This window comes from Thermobia domestica, chromosome 13 (assembly GCF_964235325.1).
Source record: "Thermobia domestica chromosome 13, izTheDome1.hap1.1, whole genome shotgun sequence".
Classification (NCBI taxonomy): domain Eukaryota; kingdom Metazoa; phylum Arthropoda; class Insecta; order Zygentoma; family Lepismatidae; genus Thermobia; species Thermobia domestica.
The window spans coordinates 112,776,187-112,803,874 of NC_137466.1; the positions used below are offsets into that span (position 1 = coordinate 112,776,187).

A 27,688-nucleotide genomic window follows, 5' to 3' on the forward strand; every position below is an offset into this window, starting at 1 on the left:
TCAAGGGGCGCCAGAAGAAAATTTTCTAGGGAGCGGCTCAACTCCATGGTTGCTATATTACGTCTGGTATTTAATATACGCTTTTTGCTATATTACGTATACACTTTCGTGAGACAGAGGGCCCGGGCCACACCCTGCCCTCCTCTTCGTGCGCTCATGGTACGAGTTGATGTATGGAACCCTTTCTCATCCCCGTATTCCCCTGATGTCTCACCCGCTGATAACCACTCTTCCGGCATCTTGGTCATTACTTGGGATTGGGAAGTGCAACGTGCGTTTGAGGATTTCTTCGAATCGCAAACCTCAGACCTCTTTCACCACGTTGGTGAGCGATAACAAAAAATGAGTGGTTGCATACGGCGACTATGTTGATTAACCAGGAATTGTAGTTTGGCCTTTGGAAGTGACGCATCAGGGGCGAACACTTCATTCGCACCAATCTGACCAAAATTATGACACACTTGGTATTCCAGAATATATGTACTATAGACTTCCAAATAATGAACTCACTACATCAGAATCGTGCTCAGAACATCACTCTGATCATGATTTCTCCAGAACTGTCCCAGCCTCTATATTATTATTCAGCTTTAACGTTTCTTATACCGTATAATAGCAGGTCAAGCCCTTGCCTCGAAATATTGGCGAAAAACATACAACAATTTAAATAGTAAAATACTATCTTGAATCGGTAGTCTCACAAAGATACACTAAATATATATATATATATATATATATATATATATATATATATATATATATATATATATATATATATATATATATATATATATATATATATATATATATATATATATATATTTTGAATGAAAGAAGTTCCTCAAAGCTTATGTTAAAATTTCTTACAAATTGTCGAAGTTGCCACATTTTCTCTCTCTCTCTGAAATGAGCTTCTGCAGATTTACATGCTCTGGTAGGCAGAAAGTGCTTTACAAATCTATAATCACGATTTAAAAAACCGTCATGTTTTCTTCAAATTATAGATATTTTTAAAGCAAGAACTTCAAATGATCATCTAATTACTGTCCCTATAATCTGCATGTGTAATGCACACCTACATACAAGCTAACCACGTACTCCTTTTTAAAAGCTGATTTGAGTTTTACCTTAGTCCGTGTCACGTACTCATATCACAACAGGTGACATTCAGTGAATAAGTATGCCGAGGACGTGTGCAGAAGTAGTGGTAACATATTGTGCTTTTGTAGCTCTACACAAATTTACTGTTGCTTTTCACGAGCACACTGCAGATCTAATGAGTTAACAACACAAGCTACTAGTGTTTAAAAACCTTTATCCTTATGCAACTGATCGAACTCTCACTTAATAACACCAATTTTTTCATAAAAACGAATTACAAAATTTTTCTCTCTTCAGTTTACATTCGCACGATTATTTTAGTTTAGCATTAGCAGCTGAACTGTATACATAGATGAAACTCACTTTTTTAAACAAAATTATGAAGTTTCAAGACTGTCCTTTCACACAATAATAAGATTTTAAATCCACTCAATGTTTAATACATTTGCTATCAGTTTACTTTCTTTACAAGATATAATTGTAGAACGTTGAAATAATTTTGTTTCATTTTAAGCTCGATGGAAAAGAGACAGAAGCTACAAAAAACAGTATTTAAAAAGTATTCTGTTGTTACCTAGTAACTGCAAATCTCGAAACTTGGTTTCAGTTGAGTTGATTTTGAGTTTAACGTCCCTTTCAGCAACGAGGCTATATGAGACGGAACCTACTGATTAACGTGGAATCCGAACCACATGAGCTCCCCGAAACTTGGTTCCAGTAAGATATGTTTAGAACACTTCTTGTTGTTGAGTACTTAGCGAACAAAGTTATGTTGCAGTTTTGCAGACATGATTAGATATATTTGGGACATAGTTGGAAAGCATAGTTATATGGTAACTTTATTTTTGGTCTAACGATCAGATCATATATAGTTGGTAACGTACTTTGCAGATGTATCCGAACTCGCGAGTCCGGCTATCAAGCTCAGTAAATAAGTGCGCGAGCACTTTGAGAATAATTGCTAAATAAGTCGATAGCACACCAGAAGTCCGAGCAAACGCAAGTCAGATAAAGCGCGCGAGTACGATTGAGTGTGATCCCCATTGATAGCGAGCTCGAGCTCTCGCTAGACGACCGCTAGTCTAGTGTGATAAGTTGGTGGGACATCGGGCTATCATGAGTTTTCTTGTAGATAGCGAGCCTGAGCTAGTACAAGCCTCTGAGCACGAGCCCCTTTAAGGATAACGTGCCTGAGCACATAGACAAACCGCCTACACCTGACAGTGAGCCAAACAGAAAACCCTGACGAAAATAAGTACATATTTTGTTGTGAGAATACAGTGTGTCTCCATCATGCCTTTGTGCTATCACTTTCTGCTGAATGTAACTCGTACAGTATATTAAAATACTAATGAATAAAATACTTAACTAGGTATCCTTATTACTAACAACATTAAGGATGAAGTGCTGCAATGAAAGGACTACACAGTTACATTTACTGTCGATGCTTTCATGAGCCATGGTGGCTTAGCGCTAAAACACGCACTTGTTGTGCGTGAGGTCCGTGATTCGATCCCAAGTCTCGCCATTTTTATTAATTTTTAGATGGGAATTGTATTATGTAAACGTTATGTGTCCTTCTCCTCCTTCTCCTCCTCCAACAACAAAAAACTCATTTGCATGTCTTGTCAGGTGTCCAAAAATGACTAACAAGGGTGAACAAGTGTCATCCGGTGTTGTTTAAAGAGAAATGGTAATGTGTTAAGTGTCCTAACTGTTCAAAACTAATTTCTCAACGTATGCTCATTAGACACATCAACAGTTTAGATACATTTTGGACACTCTTAAGGCAATTCTTATTAACCACTCTTAGTATGAATTTTAGAAATATTTTTGCTCATTAATACAACCATCACATTTTTTGATATGTTAAAACACTGTTCAAAAGTAGTTTCTGAAAAGTGTCAAAACACTTATTTATTTTTTGCAGTATATGATGATACTAATTTTTAGTGAATCTAAAAGAGCCCCACCATAGTCTTGCACCCTAACATCCGTCTCCAAACTGTTTTTCTGAGAAACTATGAGATTTGTACCAAAGTTGGCATGAAGGTAATTCATGGCTTACTTAGATGGTAACACCATCAAGGACATACCCCCCCCCAAAAAAAAAATATACACAATAACAAACTAGGTTTTAAATAAGAATTCTCGAAACATTTTGAAGTTATTAGCACGCTTGGGTGAGAAAAGGGGAACCACGACAATAGTAGGAGTATCCTAGGTTGCTGACAAAATGTCTATATCTGAAGGAAAGTTGTAAAAAGTAAACAAATGTACACATATTCCAACAAGATGCATTAACACAAGCCAGTGTGTAACGCCTTCATTATTAACTTTGCCTAACACAGTCACGCGCATATGTTAACAATAGGATTTAATTCATAATACAGGTGAATCTGAAACCAGTCCCGTCTTTTGTCCCCTCCCCCAGCTATCCGAAAAATTCTGCGGGCGTTTCTGGTCTCAGTAAATGTGGTAAAGCACTGAAAAAAATCATGTTTTATAAAAAAAAATCAGTTGAAACACGGAATTCTGTCTCTGTACTTGATTCAAATACCCATAAAAGTAATTTAAAGATAAAATTAATGGAATATGAACTAAAAGAGAGGGGAAAAAGATATGTTACAAGAATATCGGTATCGTCTGTTGACTTGATAACGTAGGATTAGTAGTGGCTTAAAAAAAAAAATCCTGAATAAAATAATGGTACCTGAAGTAATGATTGAAAACAATTTTAATAAAGAAATTATGTAAAACACTTTCTTTTCAATCAACGTTAATTTCATTTATCAAGGATCACAATATTTTATCATATTCTGCAAATTCAAATATTGAAAATAATTAATTATACGTATTGATCTGCTCCGATGTATGAAGATTTAACGTAGAATCTGACCTGCAAATTCTCATTGGATTCAAACTCTGATCTCCATTACACAGTGAACAGGCTGAAGATTACTAGCAAAAGAGAATTCTGCGGAGAAAATATTAGAACTGCGATCCTAGATTTGCTTTGGTTTTCAGTTTAGCGTCCCTTTCAGCAGCACGGGACCTACAGCTGAATGTGGGATCCGAACCACAAACTCAAGTCGGTAATCGAACCCGGGTCTCCCACGCCAAAAGAACATACGCTAACCATTTAGCAATGGGGGAATTCTTGCGTTCCAGGATCGAATCTTTAGCTTTACGATTGAGTGAGGAGATCTATTTCAATGCAATTGAAAATAAGTACTAATGCAGCGATGGTTGGGCATACTACGAAATGAATGACAGGCTGAAAATGCAATCGAAATATTAAAATTATACCAATTAAATTGAAGATTAGTCTCTTTTCCTAATAAAATCTCCATAGTTCTTTACAATGTTAGTGCCTGAATTTACAGCATAAACGCACATCAATCAATAAGTAATGCTGTGCCTGAGCTCTGAATATGCAGAGATGCTTCTTGAAATATTTAAATTCGACTATTAAAATAGCTGTTAGAACGCATATATAAAGAATACAATTCTGTGTGCAGTATCCCCTCGAAGTGGAAATCGTAGTTACATTACTGTACTACAGTTATCACAGACGTCACCACGTCAAGAACCCTACGTTAAGGCAACGCTGTCAGTACCTGTCTTCTAAGCTCCTTTCCCCAGAGTCCTCACCCTCAGTCAGTCACACAGGAAAAATCCATGTGCGGAACCAACTCATGCAACGCTCCAGATATACAACAAAAAAAACTCACTTTCCCACATCGAGAACTCTACTTTCACCCTTCCAGCTGTTTCAGTGACCGTCTGCTTCTTAGTTCTCTCCTACTGCTTCAAGTAAAACAGTTATGTTCTTGTGTTTTTTTTCCCTCCCAACCTATAGCAAGTGCCATTTGTAAACATTTAGCAGTTAAGTTTATCTTAGAACTACTGGAAGTACACATAGCATACCACGAGGAAAAAAAAAAAAAAAAAAACTTCCTCTGGTGAGAAGTAAGCGTTAAAAAGGTCTTAAGTTTTCTGTTCTGTACAAATAGTTTTGAGATAACATCCACAACACGTGCCTTACAAAATACTATGAAATAGAACATTATTTTCTGAGATGATGTTACTGCAGAAATATACGTTGCGATCCCGCGACGTCACAAAAAGATAATGAAGAGTTTCCCCGCTAGAAATAATACTCTTCCCATTATTTCATAGTACTTACCTAATTCTAAGATGTCATGTTTCTAAAATTCCTACATACGCATTTCACAATTATTTCAAAAAATAAAAAATAAATTTTAAAAAATGGGGTATTTTAGGTATATTTTCGCTAATCATAGGGTGTAAATCTCAGGTTGTCATAGAAACATTCCTGGACGTTTATGCAACTAACTCTTCTCTACTGCACATTTGGTTGCATAAGGGCAAGGGGATAAAACAACGAAAAGTGTATATTTTAGAAACTAATCTTTGAACCTTCATACAGGCAACTGAATTACCCAATATCTTATAATTTATTTGTCATTGTTAGTATTCATTCAAAATCTTTGCGCTTTCGCTTAAATATTTGTTAAGTTCATTGTTTACTGCGTACAAACTAAGAGGGTATTTAAACTTCACTATATTTCTTCAGTGCACTACGAAATTTCCACCTCGCTTTCGGCACTAATGTTATGTTGACGTATATTTTTAATAGATAATAAATGTTTATAGTTATATTTTGATTCATGAATGTTTTAAGAATAAATCAAAATATACATTTATGGAATAAATCAAAATATACATCTCTTAAGTACTCCATTTTATAATTTATGTAAAAATAATGAGTGTGGCCATACAAGAGTTAATATTAATAAAGTAAATTTGAAAACATCTACCATAATATACAAAAACACTTTCTGATTAGTACTATAAACTTATCTACATGGACTTTTACGAATCACAAGCCTGGGATAGAGAAATAATCCTGACGAAGCTGCAGAAATTGTTTTGGCGCTGTCAGTTCACTTTCCATGAAGAAAAGCAGGTTACATGATCCTCCACATAAGCTTCCGGGTTAGCTTCTCAGTGGGAAAGCATTGAACACACTACAGCGGTTCAGATTAGTGATGTCGAAATCGGTTTTTGAAAAAACCGAAAACCGGCTTTTGAAAAAAAGTTTCTCAAAAACCGAAACCCGCAAATGTCACAAAAATTCGACAGCACTAAGATCAAGTAACGACGAGAAAACAGCAAAGAATTTTTCCACACTTCGGCTCACAGTTGCCAGATGGAGGGAAATTTCCTTCGGCGTAGGGAAAAAATGCTCAAAATTTGCAGAGGGGAAAGAAGGTATTTTTTCTTAAAATGTCTTATAGTGTAGGGAAATTCTTGTTGAGTATACTTTTACAATTGGCAGAATAAAAACATAAGTTGCAATTTCTCACAAAGAGGCACGGCTATCGTTATTGGGAAGTGAAAAGATACAGAATAAAACATGATCAGTGTTTCCTTCACGTATAAACTATTGCAGGTGTCTGGGACTTGCGATAAAAAACCAGCCAACACATGCAAAACCACAACATTCACATTTATCGGAGTGGCAACAAATCAACAATAAAATTGTGTATTGCGATCTACATTTTTTTCTTTTCTTTTTTTTTTAAAGAAAGGGAGGTGGTGCTGCTTTTGTTAACAAAAGAAAGTGTCAGTACAATTTTTAAAAACAAGGGGAAAGAGTAATAATAATATAAAAGATCTCAGTCTAAGTGGATGAGATTTCAAATTGAATTTCATGAGTTGCATGTGTAATGATCTTAAATAGGGATATACCTTATTTTCTATTTAGCTTAGTGCACGAAAAAGCAAAAGCTTTTTGAGATTGGAGGAAAATCTAAGACGACTTAGTTGATAAAGGGTTGTTATATTCAACGTAAACCGCTACACCTCTGACAATCTCAATCGCGATTGAGTTAAATTTGGACTCGCGCTCAGGCTCAGGCTGTGGGCTATCTGAGCAGTGCGCGTGTGCAGGGCTATTTGCTAATAAGAGATATGCTTTAATGCTCTAATGCACAATAGTTTTCTTTGTGTAGTTCATGTGTTTTTAATGTAATGTGTTGGAGGTTCTATACGAATGAATATTCGTGTGTAGATGTGACAAACATACTTGAATTATTCATGCCTTCATAAGCTACAAGAATGCCAAACGACAATTTCAAGTGTAACTTTAAAGACTCTTATAGAAGCGAATTTGCGTTTGTTAGCCAGGGCAGAACTCAGTTTGAAGCAAAATGTACACTCTGCAAAACTCAGTTTCGCTTGAAAAGTAGGCTGCAGGGAAGCAAACTGGACCCCACCTGATTTTTATATATTTTGTAAATTAGATCACGAGAAACGAATCTGAAGGAATTTTGACATTCCGAATTTCGGAACTCGAGATATTCGAACATGAAGTGTCCACGTATGTAAACCGACACCACCTGATTTTTATAAATTTTATAAACTAGATCACGAGGAACACGAATCTGAAGGAGTTTTGTCATTCCGACTTCTGGAACTCGAGATATTAAAACAAAGTTTAAAACAGACGTTATGTATCTATATGAAAAGAACAACACAATATCCTCTATACGAAACATATTATGTCCTGTGAGATAAATAAAGGTAACCAAGAAAGTTCTGTCACTTTTGTATAGGTCTGTGTTCAATTGGCCCTCACACCGTGAGTTGAATGCGAATGGAGATAAGGCGAAGGTCAGTTGTTGGTGTGGGTATATCCAACATTCTATCTGATTGTAGCAGTTCAGTTACAACGTGAACGTGTGTAAGGACAGAGTGAATATGGAGCCTCCACAGAGCGTATGCTGTACGAGTTTAAACTTGGGTCAAACGCCACTGCAACGGGACGAAAGATACATCAGGTCTTTCGTGAGGGTGTCGTAATTACGCAGACAGTGCAAGGGTGGTTTAGCAAATTTAAGGACGGTAACAAAACACTCACGAAAGACGCACCACGTGCCGGAAGACCAACACATGTACAAAATGAAGATCTTCAGGTAGCAATTGAGGCGAACAATGGACAGACATGTGAGGAACTGGGGCTAATATTCAATGTGAGTGGAGAAAACATTCGGCAGCACCTCCATCAACTTGGGAAGCACTACAAATTGGGTCTATGGGTCCCACATGATTTGACTCCGGGCCAGAAGGCAACGCGAGCAGACAGCTGTTTCTTTGCTGTCTCGTTTGAGGAAGGAGCCATTTCTGGACAGGATGTTGACATGTGGTAAGAAGTGGGTCCTGTACGAAGCTCCACAGCGTCATCATCATTGGTTAAAATCCCATGAACCGGTAATGCAGCAGAAAGTCCTTCTGTGTGTTTGGTGGACTGCACGCGACATCCTGCATCGGGAACTGCTACCGGCTGGTCAGAGCAGAACATCAATGCAATTGTCTACTGTCAGCAGTTGAGCCGTGTTCCAGAAAAACTCAAAAGTCAGCACTTCTCAGTCGCTAAGGGGTTCTCTCGTTATGGGACAACGCATTGCTAGAATGAACCGGGACACCATCCTACGCCTTGAATGGGAAACACTATTGCATCCGCCATACTCCCCGGACATTGCACCGTCCGATTATCACGTTCCATTCCTTGGACTCTCACCTTAAAGGACTCCAGTTCAATTCCGTAGTTGAGGAGCAAAATGCACTTCATATCTTCTTCGCTTCACGGCAAAGCAAGTTCTACCGCGAAGGAATCCATGCCCATCCCGAACGTTGGCACAAGGTCGTTGATACTGATGGGTACTATCTTTTATCTTACAGGTTCGTGTTAGGTAACATATCGATGCTCTAAGGTGATAGGTCAAAAACCGACAGAACTTTCTTCGTTACTTTTATACATACTATATAAAACTACTGTATAAGTTCTAGTATCTAGAGTTCGGGAAGTCGGAATGTCAAAATTCCTTCACATTATTGCTCATTTTGGTCTAGTTTACAAAATATATAAAAATCAAATGGGGTCCTTTTGCTTCCGTGGTCACTTTATGTTCGAATACCTCGAATTCCGAAATTCGGAATGTCAAAATTCCTTCCGATTCGTGTTCCTCGTGGTCTAATTTACAAAATATATGAAAATCAGGTGGGGTCCAGTTTGCTTCCCTGCAGCCGAAAAGTACATTGGAAGTGTCATCAAAGAAATAACTATAAAAAAAAAAAAAAAAGTGCAAAGGATCTCAGGTCAGTATTTGTAACACACAAGTTCACATCAGTACTTACGGTTTAGAATTCCCCACTTTTCTGATTTTAAAATATGGCAACCCTAATTTAGCTGAGAGTTGTACAACCATCGTACTATCCCTTTCGCACAGTTCTGCACATATTACCATAATAGTCTTGGAGCAAATAAAAAAAAAAGTTAAAACACACACATAAATCAATACAACTGTCTCGATTGATAGATGCTTTCACAATTGTTAGAAGGTGTAATTAAAAAAGCAAACATTGTTTCAGCTTTGAAAAGGACAAACATGGTTTCGCTTATAAAACCGCAAAAACGGTTTCGGGCGGCTTTTGCGTTCGAAAAGAGCTTTTGTGGTTTCCGTTTTGAAAACTGCATTTGCGGTTTCGATTTTGAACGGTTTTGAAAACCGCTTTCCATTTCTAATAGGAAGCGAAATCACTCGAATACCTAACATGTGCTACTTCATAGCATGAATTGGTATATTGGTATATTTTTAGATCAAATATCAACGTTCCTTATAACAAATACTCTCCGACAACTAAAAATACTTTACTTGATGCAGCACACAAAATACAAACTGTGGAAAAAACAACATTCCTCAGACACTTGGACAAGTGTAAAAATAAAATACCTGCATGACTTTGGAAAACATTTATCAAACACTCGCTAAAAGGCAAACTCACTGAACAGCTCTTCGCAAATAAAATTAAGAGCAGGCGCTAACGTAAGAAAAGCACAGAGAAAGTGAACTTGGTATGAGAAAAAGTCAAGATTATTCATTACACACATAAGTACAAATTTTAATATATCGTAATATCATGCGTATAAGCTAAAATTATAACAGTTTCTCAAAATCAAAGGATACGGAATATTGCGACAAACCAAAATGCCGCTTAAACAAATAAAAGGAAAGGAAATTAAAAAGAAAATGTTTTGTAGTAGTTTGTAAATATCAACATTGATGGTTATTTTACCCATGAATTTTATGACATGTTCACAAAAAATGAAACAGAAAATAAAATTTCGTAGGTTTTCAAATTCGATTAGATATTTGGTGTTTCACAATCGTTCACAAACCGATGTAAATACGTAACAAAGTAGCTATATATATATATATATATATATATATATATATATATATAATAAACGAGAATAAGCAGTTGTGGTAAAAATAATTCCAATATGTCATTTATGAACTCTATAAGGTAATACACACACACACACACACACACACACACACACTTAAGAAAATGTCTTTCAGTTTACCGTTCCACGATTATGCACTTTAGACTAAGAGAAACTGATGATTAAGGCAAGTGAATTATGATGGAATAATTGGTGGAATGAGAATGTTGGAGGAAACAGGAGTACACGAAAAGATTCACAGACACGATGTTGTCCTCCACAAACTTGCTTCGCTGAGGATCGAACCAGGGACCCCATGCATTAGAGGTATGTGTTTTCCCACTGAGCCAGCGTGGCCCCACTTAAGAAAATGAAAGTACGGGCCACCGAATTAAATTTTTGAGTTCCATTTCTTAAATCATAAATTATGATATATCGTGAAGTTATTATTGAAATATTCATTTATCAACAAAATTATGTCATCTGGCAAAAACTTCGTCCGAAGAAAACTTAATCACTATAAACCACATCTGTAGGATTCTTCTTAAAGAAATTGATTATGCCATATTCTAGGGTTGTTGATGAAATATTTATTCATGATGTACTAAGAAATTCATTTTTAAGAAAATAGTCGGAACAAAACCAGTGGACCCTTTCTGATTACTTCTGAGAAAAGTACTAATAATATAGGATTGCTAATAACTATGAAACTTCTACAAATAACAGAAATGACATGAAGTATATAAACGTAACAGAACAGCTTTTAAGAAATTCGCAGTTTTGATTTTGAAACTCCAGTAAACTACCCTTAGTTTTCGATTTAGGAGGAAAATTTGAAATATGGCCTTTTCTTTCCTCCCCATCCCCCAATGGAATTCTTAATTAAAACTAAGATAAAAATTTGGTTTCGATACATTGAATAGCATGGCCTTTCACATTCAGCCTGGGACGGCGAAACGAAAATGAATCAACTGAAATCTCGAATTCCGGTTTCTTTTTAATATTCACAAGACTTTATTTACTCCTATTATCGCTCGAAATTAATATTAAATATTGAATTTTTGACAGAAGGAAGAGGTTTTAAGTAGAACTTTATAATTACAACTAATATATTTTAAACAGTCACAAGTAAATCGGTATGAAAAACCCCACCCGGAAACATAATTTAGGCAATGCAAATAACAGACATATTATTACCTTAAATGAAAATAAACATATTAAGTACAGACCATAATGTATGAAACGCATAACACTTATCCCACAATAAAGAAGAAATACAAGCAATTTCAAATAGCCTACACTTTTCATGATAGGCATAAAACACATGCAACGCAAGCCTTGAAATTCAGGGAAAGTTTGAGTTTCCCAATGCCCTTTTCAATAAAATTTCGTTTTGTTTGTTTGTGATAATCCACCTCCCACTTCTTTATCCAGGGGGAATTTAGAACATTATAAAAAATACAAATACCACTGAAGTAAAATAACATAATGACAGTGGCTTCATTTAATATAACGCCGTTTATATTGTTACAATTATTTTGCTCGTTTAATTACATTAGTCCCCTCTTTAACAGACAAAAGGACGACATTCGTTCGCACTTTGGAACATTATGTACTGCTGACAAATGCCCTGACCTACTAAAATGATCATTTACCATCTTCACTATCCTCTGTGTATTACCTCTAATGACGAAGGGTTTTCCGCTCCTAAATTTGTACTACAGAAGTCATCCTCATAACTCATATATGCAACTAGAACGCTGTTCAACTTTAAAATTTACACAGAATCTACATTTGTAAATCCAGGTAACATTCTTAAAAAGGTGCACACTACAACAACAACAAAATCTATTGCATAATCATACATTCGAACACTGGAAAAAAATATCATCTTTGAATTTTCAGAAAACAATCAATACGACCAGTCCCCTTGCTTTTACCCTTCATGAACTTTGCATGAGCGAACATGCGTCCAATATTGACTCTCTGCATCCTCCGCCCCTAGACGTGTTCGGCACATTGATCATCCAAAAGCTCTGCAAATGGCATTTTAAATAGTTTTCGAAACACCAAATCACGCAGTAGTTTCATCATCACTTCAAAGATGTAATATTTCCTTCTACGAAATCAATGCTGATCTACACCAAACATTGCATGCAAAGCACCTACTACTATTGGAAAAGTGAAACGCAGTTTGTATGTTTAGTAGAACTCTCTAATTTAGTGATGAGCGCAAGAGGCTTGGTCTTGCAGTTTTTGCAAGTCTTGCATGCAAGACCAAGACCATATCTGCAAGACCAAGACTCTTGCGCAAGTACCGGCTCAGTGGTAGAGCGTTCACAGGGCTGCTACGCATTTTGCGAAATGAAATTCCCTGATTTTTCCAGGTCAAATTCGAAATTTTTCCAGGAACAATAAGCGAGAAACCAGAGTTCTTCATAAGCCTGCAGTAAACTAATCATATATACAAAGTACTCACCAGAAACTCTGGAACAAGAACTGTCTTCATAATGGTGAAAAAATAAAATAAAACACCTAGAACTTTCGGTCATATACTATAGCCGTCCTGTTCCAGTCTCTGATGAGTATATTGAACTTGTCAGTTAATGTCTTCCTACGTGCAATGGAGATTGTAATCATATATATTTTAACAATACAAAATTGGAAATTATGCACAATTGAGTGTTATCACAATAATAAAATAAATTACTGTGAAAATGTTTAAGTATTAATGAAATAAAAACTTACCTGTTTTGTTTCTTTCAACAGTTTCCTTGATGTCCTTTGATTTAATGCACACAGTTTTTTCTGAAAAGTTTTAGATTTAGACAATTATTTGGTCACATAAACACTTACTCAGTATTTCACTATGTTTCATTGTGACGCTTAGAACGTTTATTAGGTACTTCACTATGTGTCATTGAGAAACTTCATCTCTTCACATTTGCACAAACTTAACCCAACGCACACTAAAGTTTATAACAGCAATAATGAAGAAAAAAAAAATGAACACTAATGTACGAGTTTCACTTTTGTAATGTGCGAATCTGATCTTCGAGCAACTGTGAACTTCACCTTTGGTGCTGGGGTTCCTGGTTCGATCCCAGCTTGCACCATATGAGCCTTTTTGGTGGATAGAGACCGTGTGCGCAGGTTTTCTCGGTGTTTTCCCCGTTTCCTCCTACTTTTTCATTCCACAATTTCATTCATTTCTTACCATCGTCATCTCTCTCAGCCTCGGTGCATAATCGTGGCACGTAAAACTAGATATTACATCATTTCAAGACATATTAGTGGTGTTCTTCTAAATCTAAAGAGGAATGTAGTATTGAACATCGGTAATTCCGTACACCATAGGTGCCGACTACATGGGTATGGCCTTGACTACAAGGATCAAGCATCCATTAGAAATTTTTAATGTGTGCTCAAAAAATTAATATCGAAATAACATTTTCATGACATTGACAAAAACTTAGCGTATGTGACCGCAAATTTGATTTCATGAGCTGTTGCTTATACGCTGAATAATTGTTTATCAATATAACTTTTAGCCTTCTCAGATATATGGCCACAACAATAAATAATCCATATTCACAAGTGAGAGTGATTTTGTACAGTTATTTCAAATAACTTGGAGTTTGATGCTGTGTTTTTGTATTTCTAATATAGATCAAAGTATTTGTATAAGTTGAGTTTACCCAAAAGACATGAACAGTTGAGTCGTTTTCAGTTTTTACTCAAATTATACTAAAACATTAAGATGTTTGGTTATCATCCTTATTATTTTAATTTCTCTCTCTCTCTCTCTCTCTTTGGCCAATATTGCTAACATACCATCACCATAGATAGCTATTCTACCATTATTGGCAGGTCACTTGTTGCAAGTCAGAAGCTTCGATATACGGTGGTCCTCAGCTAGTGTCTTCGTTTTGACGTAGCAATTTTCTGTTTTAATACCTTCCTTGAACTATAGTCTCCTTTGCCCCTCCTTCTCTTTCCTTCCACCATATTCTCTAGCATATCCCTCATAATAAAGTTCCTTCTCAGCCAATGTCCCAACCAATTCCTTTTCCTTCTCTTAATTACATATAAAATTCTTTTCTCCCCCACTGCTACTATTTCTAACACCTTCTCATTCGTTTTCCGTTCAACCCAGCTAATTCTCTCCTTTTATCGAAAGCCTCTAATATTTTTTTCACCGCATTTGCGTAATGTCCATGTTTCTGTTCTATAGAGTACATACTTGAATCAGTAAAATAAAATCTCAATATTTAATTGGAAGTTTGTTCAATTCAAAGATTAGCTAATCTTGGTTGAAAATTAAAAAAAAAAAAATCTCTGACACCTTTAGAGTGTAAAAATAATTCAGCAATTTATGGTATTTCAGTAATCTGTGCCGTCTTGATTTTCTTTCATACATTTCCCCAATTTGGGAACCAGTGGAGTTTTGAATCTGTTAAAAAAATATAAAAAGATTACAAAACGTTGTAATTTATCTTATAAGTAGTGAAGCGTGGGGACCCATTAAAAAAAATTATCACCTATGTTGTATACTATCATCATACTTACACGATGGTAAACTATGTTTCATTTAGAAACATACATTGTTTTTCGTTACTATGGGCGCATTGTAGAATTTATCCAGAGTAAAATTTACGTACGAAAGGCATAAGATTTCTTAAAAGCAAGACTTGCAAGACTCTTGCAGCAAGACCAAGACCAAGAAAAAAAGTTCCAGTGCAAGACCAAGACCAAGACCACCCAGGTTTTGGCCTTGGTCTTGCATTTGCACATCACTACTCTAATTTATGAGGAGAATAGAATGAATCTGATTGTATAAGATAAACTGACGTTATATATGAAAATCAAATTCTGGCAGATAAATTGGGTTTTGTAAGGTGCAGCACTTCAGGCAAACTGATTGTCAAGGCTAATTACTTTGCCTTGCTACTGCATGCATGATTCCTGGATAAGTAGCAATTTACAAAATACAGTAAAACGTGTGAAGTTGGCCACGTAAAAGTTAACCAAGTGAAGAAAGATATTTCGTGGAACCTTATAAGCATATGTTATTACTACTCTGTAACTTTCACGTGAAGTTGAAGTTTTCCTTGGTACCGATGGTGGCCAACGAAAACAGGGCTCACTGTATATTTTATGTATGATATTCACTATTTCGTGTAATAAGAGAAATAATTTTACAATTTACAAAAATAAGTCTGTCAAAAATTAATTCCTTTAAGAATCTATCCAATCTCGAACATTTCTAATAGAGAGTGCTGGCCTCAGATCTTCAATTTTTCTAGTTACACGTTACTCTAGTTCATATACGTAAATAATGAGATACGTTCTGTGCTATATGTTTGTAGTTCCATTATAAATTTGCAAATTAGGTTCCATTACAAAACGTAGTCTTAAAACTAAAGTTATTTGAGGGAGAATACAGCATAATTTTAGAATTACTTAGTTCTATACTTTATGGCTTATTCGAAGAAGGAAGTGGTTAAGAGAATAATATACTAACTACCGCGTATGATTCGTTATCGATATATAAGATTGTATCCACCTACCCAAACCATAAATTGTGCCAGAACTTTTTTCTTTCTACTTCAATATTTAGAAATGACACATTCATCATCTCCCTTCTGCTGTTTTCAAACTTTCTCGCAGTATTATTTCAAAGTACATAAAAAAGGGAACTCCGGAGGTTGGATCCCTCTGAATTATCATACAACAGCGATGGGCTTATTCAACTTCTCACTCTACTATATATAAAAGCTCCCCTACAATGTGACGTTGAGTTCAATTTGTTAGGCCGACCAATTTCCGCTGCTGTGGATCGAACAGTCCATGCCAAATGAACTGAGACGCAACTGATCTCCCCTTGAGGCGATACTAACTACAACGTTCGAACAGGGATAAAGGGGAGAAAAGAAAATGTCTGTAGCTTTTACTAGGATGGATATATAGATATTTATGACTAAGACCAGATTTGAGGCAAATCTACCCACACACGACTAAACTATCACTACAAGTATCTGACATTTGTTCTTTAAGAGTTAGCACGGGACGCAGACAAACATGTTTTCTACGTTTTTCACTCGTTTACTCATTGTAAGCTCAAATTTTACGCTAGTGACCATGCTTTGCATAACCTAACTGAATTAGTCAATGATGCTATTTGGTTTTGCTAATTTCTCTTTACTTTTTTTTTTTTTTTCCTAAACAAGATTATGATGGTTTTCACCTACTCCTAAGTAGGATCCAAAATCAGCTCGAGTTTCTCAGCAAGGTGTGAACTAGAGAACACAGAGTTCAAAAACGAACAAACTTACCTTCTGCTTTAGAACGTATAATTCTGCTAATTTCAACCTCGGTTTTAACTATATGAACCTTATTGTAGGCTTATACTACTGTATGTACTGCATGTACTTTCTCTAAACACTTGTTCTGTTTGTCCTGTTTTATCATTCCAACCTACGATTTCAATGCTCGAAACACTACAAGCTTTTATGATAATGAAACTAATTTCACTGCCAAATCAATACGTCAGATTGGAAAGCTACAATTATCCGAAATACTTTTATAGTTATCTGAAGCAATGAAATCTCTCCAATAAAACCTGTAACATTTTCTCTGTAATCTCTGTCAAAATTAACTTTCAAACAAGAGCTTTAAAACTTTGGAAAAGGAACCACATAGAAACGTGTTTTCTCAAAAATCTAACTTGTCGTAAATATTATTGCTCTTCTCATAATTGATATACAAAAGTTGGAAATTCGAAGAAAATCACTAGAAATATTGCCAGAACGCCCTCTAATTGTTTGAAGAACCTTATTAGGAGCCAAAGGTATTATTAAGGGCAATTCATGACTGCTCATAAAATAAAATCTATTGACTGCTCTTCTGCATGACAGAATTTCGTCACAAATATGAAAGTTTTGCAATTCTTTTCACATACAGCATGTACATTTGTTTCAAAAAGAGAAATTATTTTAGTAACTTATTTCACATACGATAAATATGTTCTATAAAATTCTCTCTCTGTAAGTAAGTTTGTCTCAACGCCAAATTTAAGTATGAATATCTTCATATGAGCTGTCATACATTGTTCTAAGGGTGTGGTGAAACTCATTGAAAGATGTAATTATACTTCATAGCGTGTCAGCATAAACACACTTAAAAAGCCAATAATAATAATAATAATAATAAAGCTGTTAAAACAGAAAATAATTTATTATTATTATCTATTTTTAACTCGTGCCAAGCCGAACAAATTAATAACTAATATTAAATTATTTTCATAGTATACATCATATTATGGGGTATTAATATGAGGAACAGTCAAAAAGTTCCCGAATTTTGTTGTAGCTCTGTATTACCCCAAAATAAGTACCAATTTACTTAACAGCCTTCAAAGTAGGCATCTTCGGAAAACAACCCCCCCCCCCATATATATATATATATATATATATATATATATATATATATATATATATATATATATATATATATATATATATATATATATATATACACGAGGGCTATCCAGAAAGTAGATTACGTTTTCGTCTGTTTCCGCTAGGGGCGGGGCTAGCGCGGCCATCTTGGGGTCAGAGCGTTGCGCAGCTCAGTCGGCATCTAGCCGTGCTAGTGAGAGGTTCGTGCTGTGCTCCGTTAAGATACTGTGACGGTTTGAAATGTCTGCGTTAATTGAAAATCCCGCGAGCTGCGAGGTGCGTGCAGTAATAAGGTTTCTGACAGCAAAAAACTGTAAACCGATAGAAATCTATCGGCAGCTGTGTGAAGTGTATAGGACAACATTATCACTGAAGGTGGAGTGCGACAGTGGGTCATAAGATTTAAAAATGGCCGAACCAATGTTCACGACGAAGATCGAAGTGGGAGACCCAGCAAAGTGACTGCCGAACTTGTCGAAAAAGTCGATGTTAAAGTCCGTGAAAATCGAAAGTTCACAATAACGGAACTTTCTTTGAGTTTTCCACAAATTTCGCGAAGTTTGTTGCACGAAATCATCAGCGAAAAGCTTAGTTACCACAAGTTTTGTGCAAGATGGATTCCAAAAATCTTGACAGAGGACCACAAAAATCAGCGAATGGCTGCAGCGTTGCACTTTTTGGACGCCTACAATAAGGATGGTGACTCTTTACTCGATCGCATCGTTATTGGTGACGAAACATGGGTGAAACACGTGAACTGTGAAACGAAATTGCAATCAATGCAGTGAGGGCACACAGGTTCTCCCCAAAAACCCAACAAATGCATGCAAACAATGTCGGCAAGGAAGATGATGGCGACTGTTTTTTGGGACAGAAAAGGTGTGATTTTGGTGGACTTCCTGGAAAGAGGCACTACAATAAACGCTCAAAGGTATTGCCAAACTCTGCAAAACCTCAGAAGAGCAATTCAAAACAAGCGCAGAGGAATGTTGAGCTCTAAGATCTTGTTGATTCACGACAACGCCCGGCCCCACACGGCAAATGTCACGCGTGAAGTTCTTGAATCTTTTCAGTGGGAGTTGTTTCCTCATCCGCCGTACAGTCCCGACCTGGCACCGAGCGACTTCCACCTATTCCCAGCAATGAAGAAGTGGCTGGCTATGCAGCGTTTTGATGACGACGAACAGCTGCAAGAAGAGGTAACGAAGTGGTTGAAGTCGCAGGCGGCCGAATTTTTCGACGAAGGAATTTCCAAGCTCGTACATCGCTACGATAAATGCCTTAATTTGAATGGTGACTATGTCGAAAAGTAGTATTTGTGTGTGGCTTTCATCTGTATATAATAAAATTTGTTTCCTATACTTTGTTGATTTTTTATTCCAAAACGTAATCTACTTTCTGGATAGCCCTCGTATATATACATATGTTGCATCGTTTGGCCTAATCCTCGTTACGCCTAAAATGGCGGACAATAAGAAAAAATCGTGGAAAGGGAGTTTTGAAAATTGAAACCAAACTGCATCGAACCTCTGCAGAATGTTCTGCACTTTTGTTTTCTCGAGTTGCGATTCTAAACTGCTAATAGCAATAATATGTTAATGTTGAAAATGCCCTAATGACTAGCACCTTGACTTCCATGCAAGTGGCTTCAGGCTACCGAAGCAGTTCAAATTTTTCGCCGTTGATCTAAGTTGCGAGGACTGGAGGGCTATTTAAATAAAGATGTATAGGGTTATAGGCTGAGAAAGCCAGGAATAATTGTTAGGAATCAATGTGCTGACAATGCAACTTTCGCCTGAAAGTGCACCAAAACTATTAATTCAGATTGCACACCACAAATCCAACTATTATTGTTACTGTTTTAATATTTATACACTCAAAAGATCGGAAGAGCGAATGTCACAGCACTTTTTGTCACAAAATATTTTAATAGGAACACTGATATTGACCTCAGAAAGCAACGCATAAAAATGCTCTCGTAATCAAAATGGATTAAATATTAACAACATAAGAGTCATCTGGATGAATATTATTCCGTATTATTACTACGTTAAATATATACATATGATATTTTTGCATAGCAGAAAAGTTAAATAAAAATCTAGCGAGTATTCCTATAAAGACTTTTTTTGTAATGGAAATTGAAAACAAATACTTCGAATACATAGAGATGCGCTGTTAAAATGTGCTTTTGTTCATTTTCTCCGAGACGTAACAACTTTGCAAAACGTATTCATTATTCTCAAGTGCCACAAACGTAAGCGTGACATAAAAGAAAAGAAAACTGAAACAGAATCGTCAGTGCTTATGTCACACTATTCAGATGTCCTGTTTGTTTAAACAATAGGGCATCACACAAGTGGTCAAGGTAATCACACGGCTCGAATAGTCTTTAGAATTCATGTTGATGGAATTATTTTGTGTGGTGAAAGGAACTGGGGACAAAACAGCAGAAATTTAATATTGCCAGCAGGATGGCTGAAAAGTGTAATGACAAAAATAAATAAATAATCAAAATAATAAAAACTTGTGTAATTTCGCACAAGTAATCTTCCCACTATATCACAGACAACCGAAGTATGTTACTTGTTTAAAGAACGTAATTCCATCATGAAATTGGGTAGATACGAGAAATTCCACTATCATAATACGTGCCTTCTCAACGACTCAATTCATTATTGCCTGATCGTGGACATCGATTATCACCAAACTTTATAGTTGATAGATCCAAGTGTACTGTACGAATGATTCTAATCACTAAACCAAAGGTCTAAAACTTTTGCTGTCAGCAGGCCGTATCAACGCTTTTATAAGGTTATACAGAACGCACTCTTATTTTGGTCTACTTTTTACGCAATGTAAGACCCACACAAAATGCAGGTACTTTAGTAAGCACAAAAGAAAACAACGTATCTTATAAACAGACTGTAAATAAAATTGGCTCTTTTATTGCTTACTGCACAGGATATTAAGTTAACGCAATGAATGATTCTCCGTTTGATTCATCACGGAAGAGGGTTTTAATTCAACTCAGGACTGTCCAACTGTTCAATATCTTTTTTCTGAACTTCAGTGCATCATGGCTCCCAGTTTCTAGGTTGAATATCCTACACTATATTAAGTTAATTAATAATCATAAATCTACTCTATGTAGCACTTTACAAGAAGGAATACGAAATACAGGGGTGCATCATACTATCGGGTTCGACTGTTATTTCTTAGAAACTTTCGTAAATGAATGATCGGCGTATTGCAAAGCCACTGATCTCATAGTAACTGAAATATGAACGAAATTGTAATAAGTATTCTCGAAAATAACAAATTTATAATTTTCGTTCAGCAGTAAATTAACCTTATTCATAGAATACGAAATATGGCTCCTCAACAATCCCCTGAAACCTGAACTCTGGTTCTGGTACTCTGTTAAGACGGGTTAACACTTAAAATTACAATTTGCGTATATTCATCAATCAAGATATCTTAAATCGTTTTATTATTATTGCCACTATAGGAAGTTACTGATAAAGCACGTTTGGATTCCGAATTGATTAACTTTTTTCAAACAGTTCATTGTTTTTCACTTTAAAATATCATCAATTTAGGTTTTCTTTTAATTATAAACTATTCAAATGAAACATTAAAATTCAATATGCTGAATTATATTTTCTTAATTCATATAAATTTATAATCTGAGCCTGGTAACATTTAGTATCAAACCAGAGATTCAGAAATATCACGTATCAACAGGCAATCGACTTGGAGGTACGGACAAGTGAACACGTAGGAGACCTATTTATATTCGAAAAGGACGAAATTATAACAATAAAGATAAGACCTAAATATTTTCAAATTTCTCATTCATAAGTATTTGAAAATATTTTTTAAACTATAAAATCTTCGGAACATCACAATGTCGCATTGTTTCAAGGTAAGAAGCACTTTGCTACTATAAACAATTCCCTTTGCAAAATAGGCACGACTGAGAATATCTACAAGATTTCAGATAAAAAGTTCGTAATTTAGGAAATATCGATGAATGCAATATCGAATAAAGTGCTCTTTTCGTTATGAGACTTTGTACAGCGGAAGACACTTCTAAATGGTACAGCCATATGGAGATTTACGGCTAAGGTGTACCATTTAGAAGTGTCCCCCGCTGTACCACTTTTCGGATAGGTAACTGCAAACTTTTTGCTTGGCATATACTATCTAACTGCGGTAATTAACACGCATAATGTTTCTACTCCCCTTTGTAAAAGTGAACTTTCCACCTCCTAAAATGAAGGAAACAGCTATGTCCTGGTTTTACTCCAGAATGAAGAACACTGTTAAGAATACAACAAAAAAAAACAAAGGGTTATTATGTAATGAAAATAGGACATCCTGTAATTTATATTGTCAGAAACGAAGGTAATAATCACACCATTATAAGCACATGAGTATTTAATATCAGAATGATAATGGAAAATAACCCACAGATTTCCCATTATCTAAATCACGACTACATTATTCTCAGCCTGAATATTAACCGAATCTCAGTTGAAGTAATGCAATATTATTCATATATTTTTCTCTTGCCACAAATTGCTGAGAAAATGTATGTTAAGTGCTTGCAATGAATACTTGAAATGCTAACTGTATCAAGAAGGTAACCATAAATACGCGAGAAACAATTTATTAGCAATACTGATAAATACAGATGATAGAACCTACTCCTACACTCTAGTGTACCCCCAAGAAAATGTAATTCTTTACATTTAGGCAGTTCACAACATTATCAATTCTACCGAAATTAGCAAATTACATTACAAAATTTGAGAACCCTTGGATAAAGTAAAGACTTAAACTAAGAAAAATGTCGAAAATATCGCTAGTCTCAATAGAGTTAAAGATGTTTTATATCAAATTGAGTTGATGAATCTCCGGGTTTTCGTAGGATCTGAGAACCAGACGACCTTGATGTCGTCATTGCTCATTACTTCTACCTGACATTTTGAAATACAACTTCCTGTTCATAATTCACCTTCACATACACAAAGTTTTGTAGAAAATCATTACTATTAGGCTGATTTTTCCTTACGTTCCATTACATTAAAAAAATGTATATATAAATAAATATTTAAGTTACAATAAGATGCGATGAAATATGGAATATTTTGCAAATTCTAATTTTTGAATCAGTACATCCTGACAGTATATTTTAAACATGATAATCCTTTAAAATTTTAGTTTCACATAATGTTCACAAGAACCTTAATGGTAATTTTAATGAAGTAATACGAGTGACCATAAAGCTAAGATACGACATCACGTCAAATCTTTCATAGGTGATGCACATTACCGATAATTTTTATAGTTCTGTCATGTTTTCTCAAAGTGTTCACATGTACTCTAATGAGTTTCGAATCTCGGCGAGGGTACGTAATTTGATGTTGTTGATCTGTAATGGTAAGGGAGATTTGGAAAAGAAAAACTATTTGAATAATCAGGAAAACTATTTGAATTCTGTTCTACAAAGAAAGAATGCGCGACCACTCAACATATATTTGAATATGGTCTTATCATCCATAGTCCTTCGTAAATTGCAGATCCAGAAAATTTTATTATTATTATTATTATTATTATTATTATTATTATTATTATTATTATTTTAGTTCGCAGAAAAACTACTAAAATCTGATGCCGTGTTTAGCTGTATTAAGAAATTGTGAAATATAAGAGAATGATGTTACAATACCACAGATACTTTTAGTGTTCAAGTCAGCCTTTTTATGTACCGCTATACAGACCTTATAACTTCTCTTTCTTTTCTTCATATCTACACCAATACATATGTATAAGAAATATCACTTTCTATAAACTTACATACAAAAGTTCACACAGAAACACCGTATAACTTTTTAATTCTTCTCATCCTCACGCAAACACTACAATGAAAAGACAATTTACTTTGTAGAATAAACAAATTCCTGTGAATCTTTTGCTAATTATGGCTATTTAGTTGAAAATTGTAGTTTTCACTGAGTGCAGTACACTGTATACTGGGAAGACCGGAAGAAGTTACTAGCACGGAGTGACATCTTTCACACGTTAACAAATTTACTAACGGATTGAGAGTAAGAAAGATCCGGTTCTGTTCGCAATACAAATTAACAATATACATATACTTCTGTGACTCTGTTCTGCACAAAATATATTTTAGACTTAGACTGGAACTTGGTAATTTATCTTATCTTGGATGTAAATAACCAAGTTAGACATGACAAGAGTATACTTGGGAGAAAAAAGTTTACGCTTAGTACTGCTTAAAATATTATACACGAACTAAAGTTGGCAGATGCAGAAGTGGAGAAAACTGTATTAAAAAGGACATTTTTAACATGGGGTAAACTTTTATTAATAATGAAATTTTATTGATATTGATAGTATATCAGTAACACTTTACAACATGTCTATCAGATAATGATATAAACTAGCTCGTAACGCATGCTGTTTTATTCAAGTTTTAACCAAGATTTACGAATTTTGAAAACAAAACTAATGCTGACCACACATACACACTATATCTTTGCCCATTACGTTTAACAGCAAAAAATTCGACATTAAAGCACAACTTATATATCATGTGCTTGTCCTATTATAAAACGGAATTCATTTCTAGCAAACAATGACATACTCAATCTAAAATTACTATCACCAAACATGAACTTTTTAGCGATGAAATCATATAATAAAATTCCATCTGACAATGAAAGATATACATGAATATACTAAAGTAGAAAGTGATATTTTAATTAAAACTTATTTTTGCAAAACATGAAAAATATTGTAAATACTTTTAAACATCTGCAGAAAATTTTTAGAAGGGGGATTCTTGAAGATTTTGCCTGTTATTTTCAAACACCTGCTTAAAATAGTACTTTTGAGTAACGTAATATATATACACAGCGTTTTACTTTTTGGTTTACAATTTTTTTTATTTCTACAAATTCTTAACTGTAGACAAAGGATGTTTTCAATTTTATCAGTAAAGATTAACTACAACCGATTATCAATCTTCTTACAGAAATTGAAGATGTTATGACATTAACAAAGTAGTACAATTCTACAAACCCACTACAACAAAGTCGTAAAATTCTATAGACGCTGATAGATTGATCTTTTCACAACTCGGACAAATTGTAATTAGCATCAATTCTTTATAACTTCTCATATCAAACCATGAGAATGATTTTACTAATGATATTCAACGAACTAGATAAATTAAGATGCACTAACAAAAGTAATGTTTGCAAGGTTTAAGTCATACAAAAATTTCGACGGGATAATTGGTAGTTAGTTTATTTCAGTGACCTTCAAGCTCTACATAGACATTTAGTAAAATTGAGGCGGTACAGATTGCAATCTTGATGACGGATGCCAATCAATATGATATATGATTACATTTGCCCTTACTACATGATCAATTTAACCATTTACATTACATGCTTTTCGTATCTATTATACTGACCCGCCCCCATACAGCCTTCAACGTCCAATTATATCGTTTAAATAATTTCCTGGTGGACATCGCATCTTCAGACAAGAAATATGGACAAGGTCAATGAAGCAACTTGCACTTCACTCCAACATAAAAAATCGTAATAAACAACTTTATGCAAACGTTACTGGCTCAAAAATTCAACAGTGAAAGTTTATTATTATTAAAATAAGCTAAATTTCACTAAGTAACCTTCGGTAAATTTCACTAAGTAATCTTCCTTTTAAGAAAACAATGCCACTAAGAATTCAATGCAATTTCACAGGGAAAAATGTCTTTCGTTTTACACAGCAATGTTTACTGTAAAATTATTTGATCTGTAGATAAAAGTCTTGGGACATTATTACTATTTTAAATTTTCAACTTGTTTGATTAAACAACTTCTTGCTTACAAAGTTGCGGTTCTCTTACATAATATAAACATAAGCCTCTGATATCAACAACGCTATTCTGCTCCTCAAAATACCATTCATTGTTGTGTCACTTCGAGCACCCTTACGAACACGAAGAACGGAGACTGCAGTATAAGATTTAGATCAGGCGCGCAATCAGAAACTTTTGTTGAAAGGGGTCCAAAGTTTAGGGGCTACGATACTACACTATGAAGTATTAAAATCAGTGATGAAAATTTTCCGATTCATAAAAACATGCTCCACTTATTCCTACATCGTTGTTTAGCCGTGATGTGAGGTGGAAAATTTTCTTCTATATTTTTCCGGAAAATTTTCCGTTCTAAACAAATTGTTAAAAAGTTAAAGATCCTTTAAAGAATCTGAAAATTTTCATGGCTCACACAATTTTCAGTAGGAACAAGTGAAACCATTTTTCATGAATCGAAATATTTTCTGTCTTCTATGGAAAAATTGAAAAACTTTTTGAGTCGAAAAACTTTCATTTTGAAGCAAAAAGTGAAACAACTTTTTGTGAATCGGAATGTTTTATTGCTCTGTAGAAACAAGTGAAAGGAATTTTCATGGATCGGAAAATTTTCATTGCGATGTAAAAACAAGTAGAAAAACTTTCATAAGCCGGACAGTTTTGGATATTATGTATAGTGATGTTAGGTGGAAAATTTTCCACTATATTTAACTGTACATTAAGATATGAAATTCAATTCCTGTAGAGGAAAATTAGACAGCAACAAATTATAATTTTTCAATTAGCTTTCGGGAACCAGAAAATTTTCTAATATTTCAAGTTGGGAAGTAAAAATTTAGACAGTGTTTCTCTCTTTCTCTCTCTCTCTCTCTCTCTGTCTGTCTCTGTGTTTGTGAAGTGCAGGGAACAGACATCGAGTTCGTAGAGAACAAATATCCCATTCCAATATTTAAAATTTAACAAGAAATCGAAAACAAACCTTTGTGAATTTATCAATTTGAAAAACAGAAAATTCCACTATTTCTTCACATATAGGCCTGTCTATGTAATGAAATAATTACATAAAAGTTCCTTATGAAGATTATTTTTGTAACAAAATAATGAGAAATGCTTTAATTTTATTGTGTTCAACACTCGGAAATCATAATTTCAATATTGGAATTTTGTATAATCAACATCTTAGAGCAGATATTTGTATTGTAAAAAATGACGATTCGATAGAACAAGTAGGGCTACATACATACATAAAAAAGAAATATTTTTTTTTAATTTTGTAAATTAAAATGGAATTACTTGTTGCTTTTAGAACGTAGCTCTAATAGTGCAGCTTTTTACGTTTCTTTTATTATTTTATTGGAAGAACTACACAAATCAGCTTCCTTATTAGTTATATTTCACTTTCTCTTCTGAATGGATACATGAATAAATAAATGTTTATTTCCAGAAAATGGTCAGTATTTGTTTTCATGAGTTACTTAAACTCGAATTTTGAATAGTCAAAAATTTACAGTAGGCACTTTATATTATCTCTACTTATTTATAAATGTTGCAGTATGTAAATCTAGAAAAGTAGTAAAGCTATGAAAAAACTTCGTCTTACGCGTATTAGACTGACGAAACATAATTTTGTGAGATTAAACGTGGATTCTGAGGGAAAAATGCATTGAAGTTTTTGAAACATTTTTGAAGAAATGAAGAAAGGTTAGATTTTCACTTCATGAAACTTTTTAAGACAATATTTATTACCAATAAATTTTACGGCTAATCAACGATGTAAGAATAAGTGAAGTATACTTCTATGAATCGGAAAATAATCATCACTTTTAATAAATTTAAATTTTAAATAATAGAATGGGATATTTGTACTTTACGAACTCAATGTATGTTCTCGGC

The 27,688-nt window shown here is 34.7% G+C and overlaps 1 protein-coding gene across 13 annotated transcripts in view; it reads right to left on the reverse strand.

Moving 5' to 3' along the window:
• Window positions 1–27,688, reverse strand: part of chb (CLIP-associating protein) — a 595,254-nt gene that overhangs the window by 289,159 nt on the left and 278,407 nt on the right. For 9 of the 13 annotated variants that reach the window (XM_081736290.1, XM_081736285.1, XM_081736288.1 and 6 more), the window contains exon 7: window positions 13,166–13,225. The exons of the other annotated variants lie outside the window; for them this stretch is intronic. In XM_081736290.1, the coding sequence (XP_081592416.1) occupies window positions 13,166–13,225 (60 nt within the window). The remainder of the gene's footprint in view (window positions 1–13,165; window positions 13,226–27,688) is intronic. 13 annotated transcript variants of the gene reach the window in all.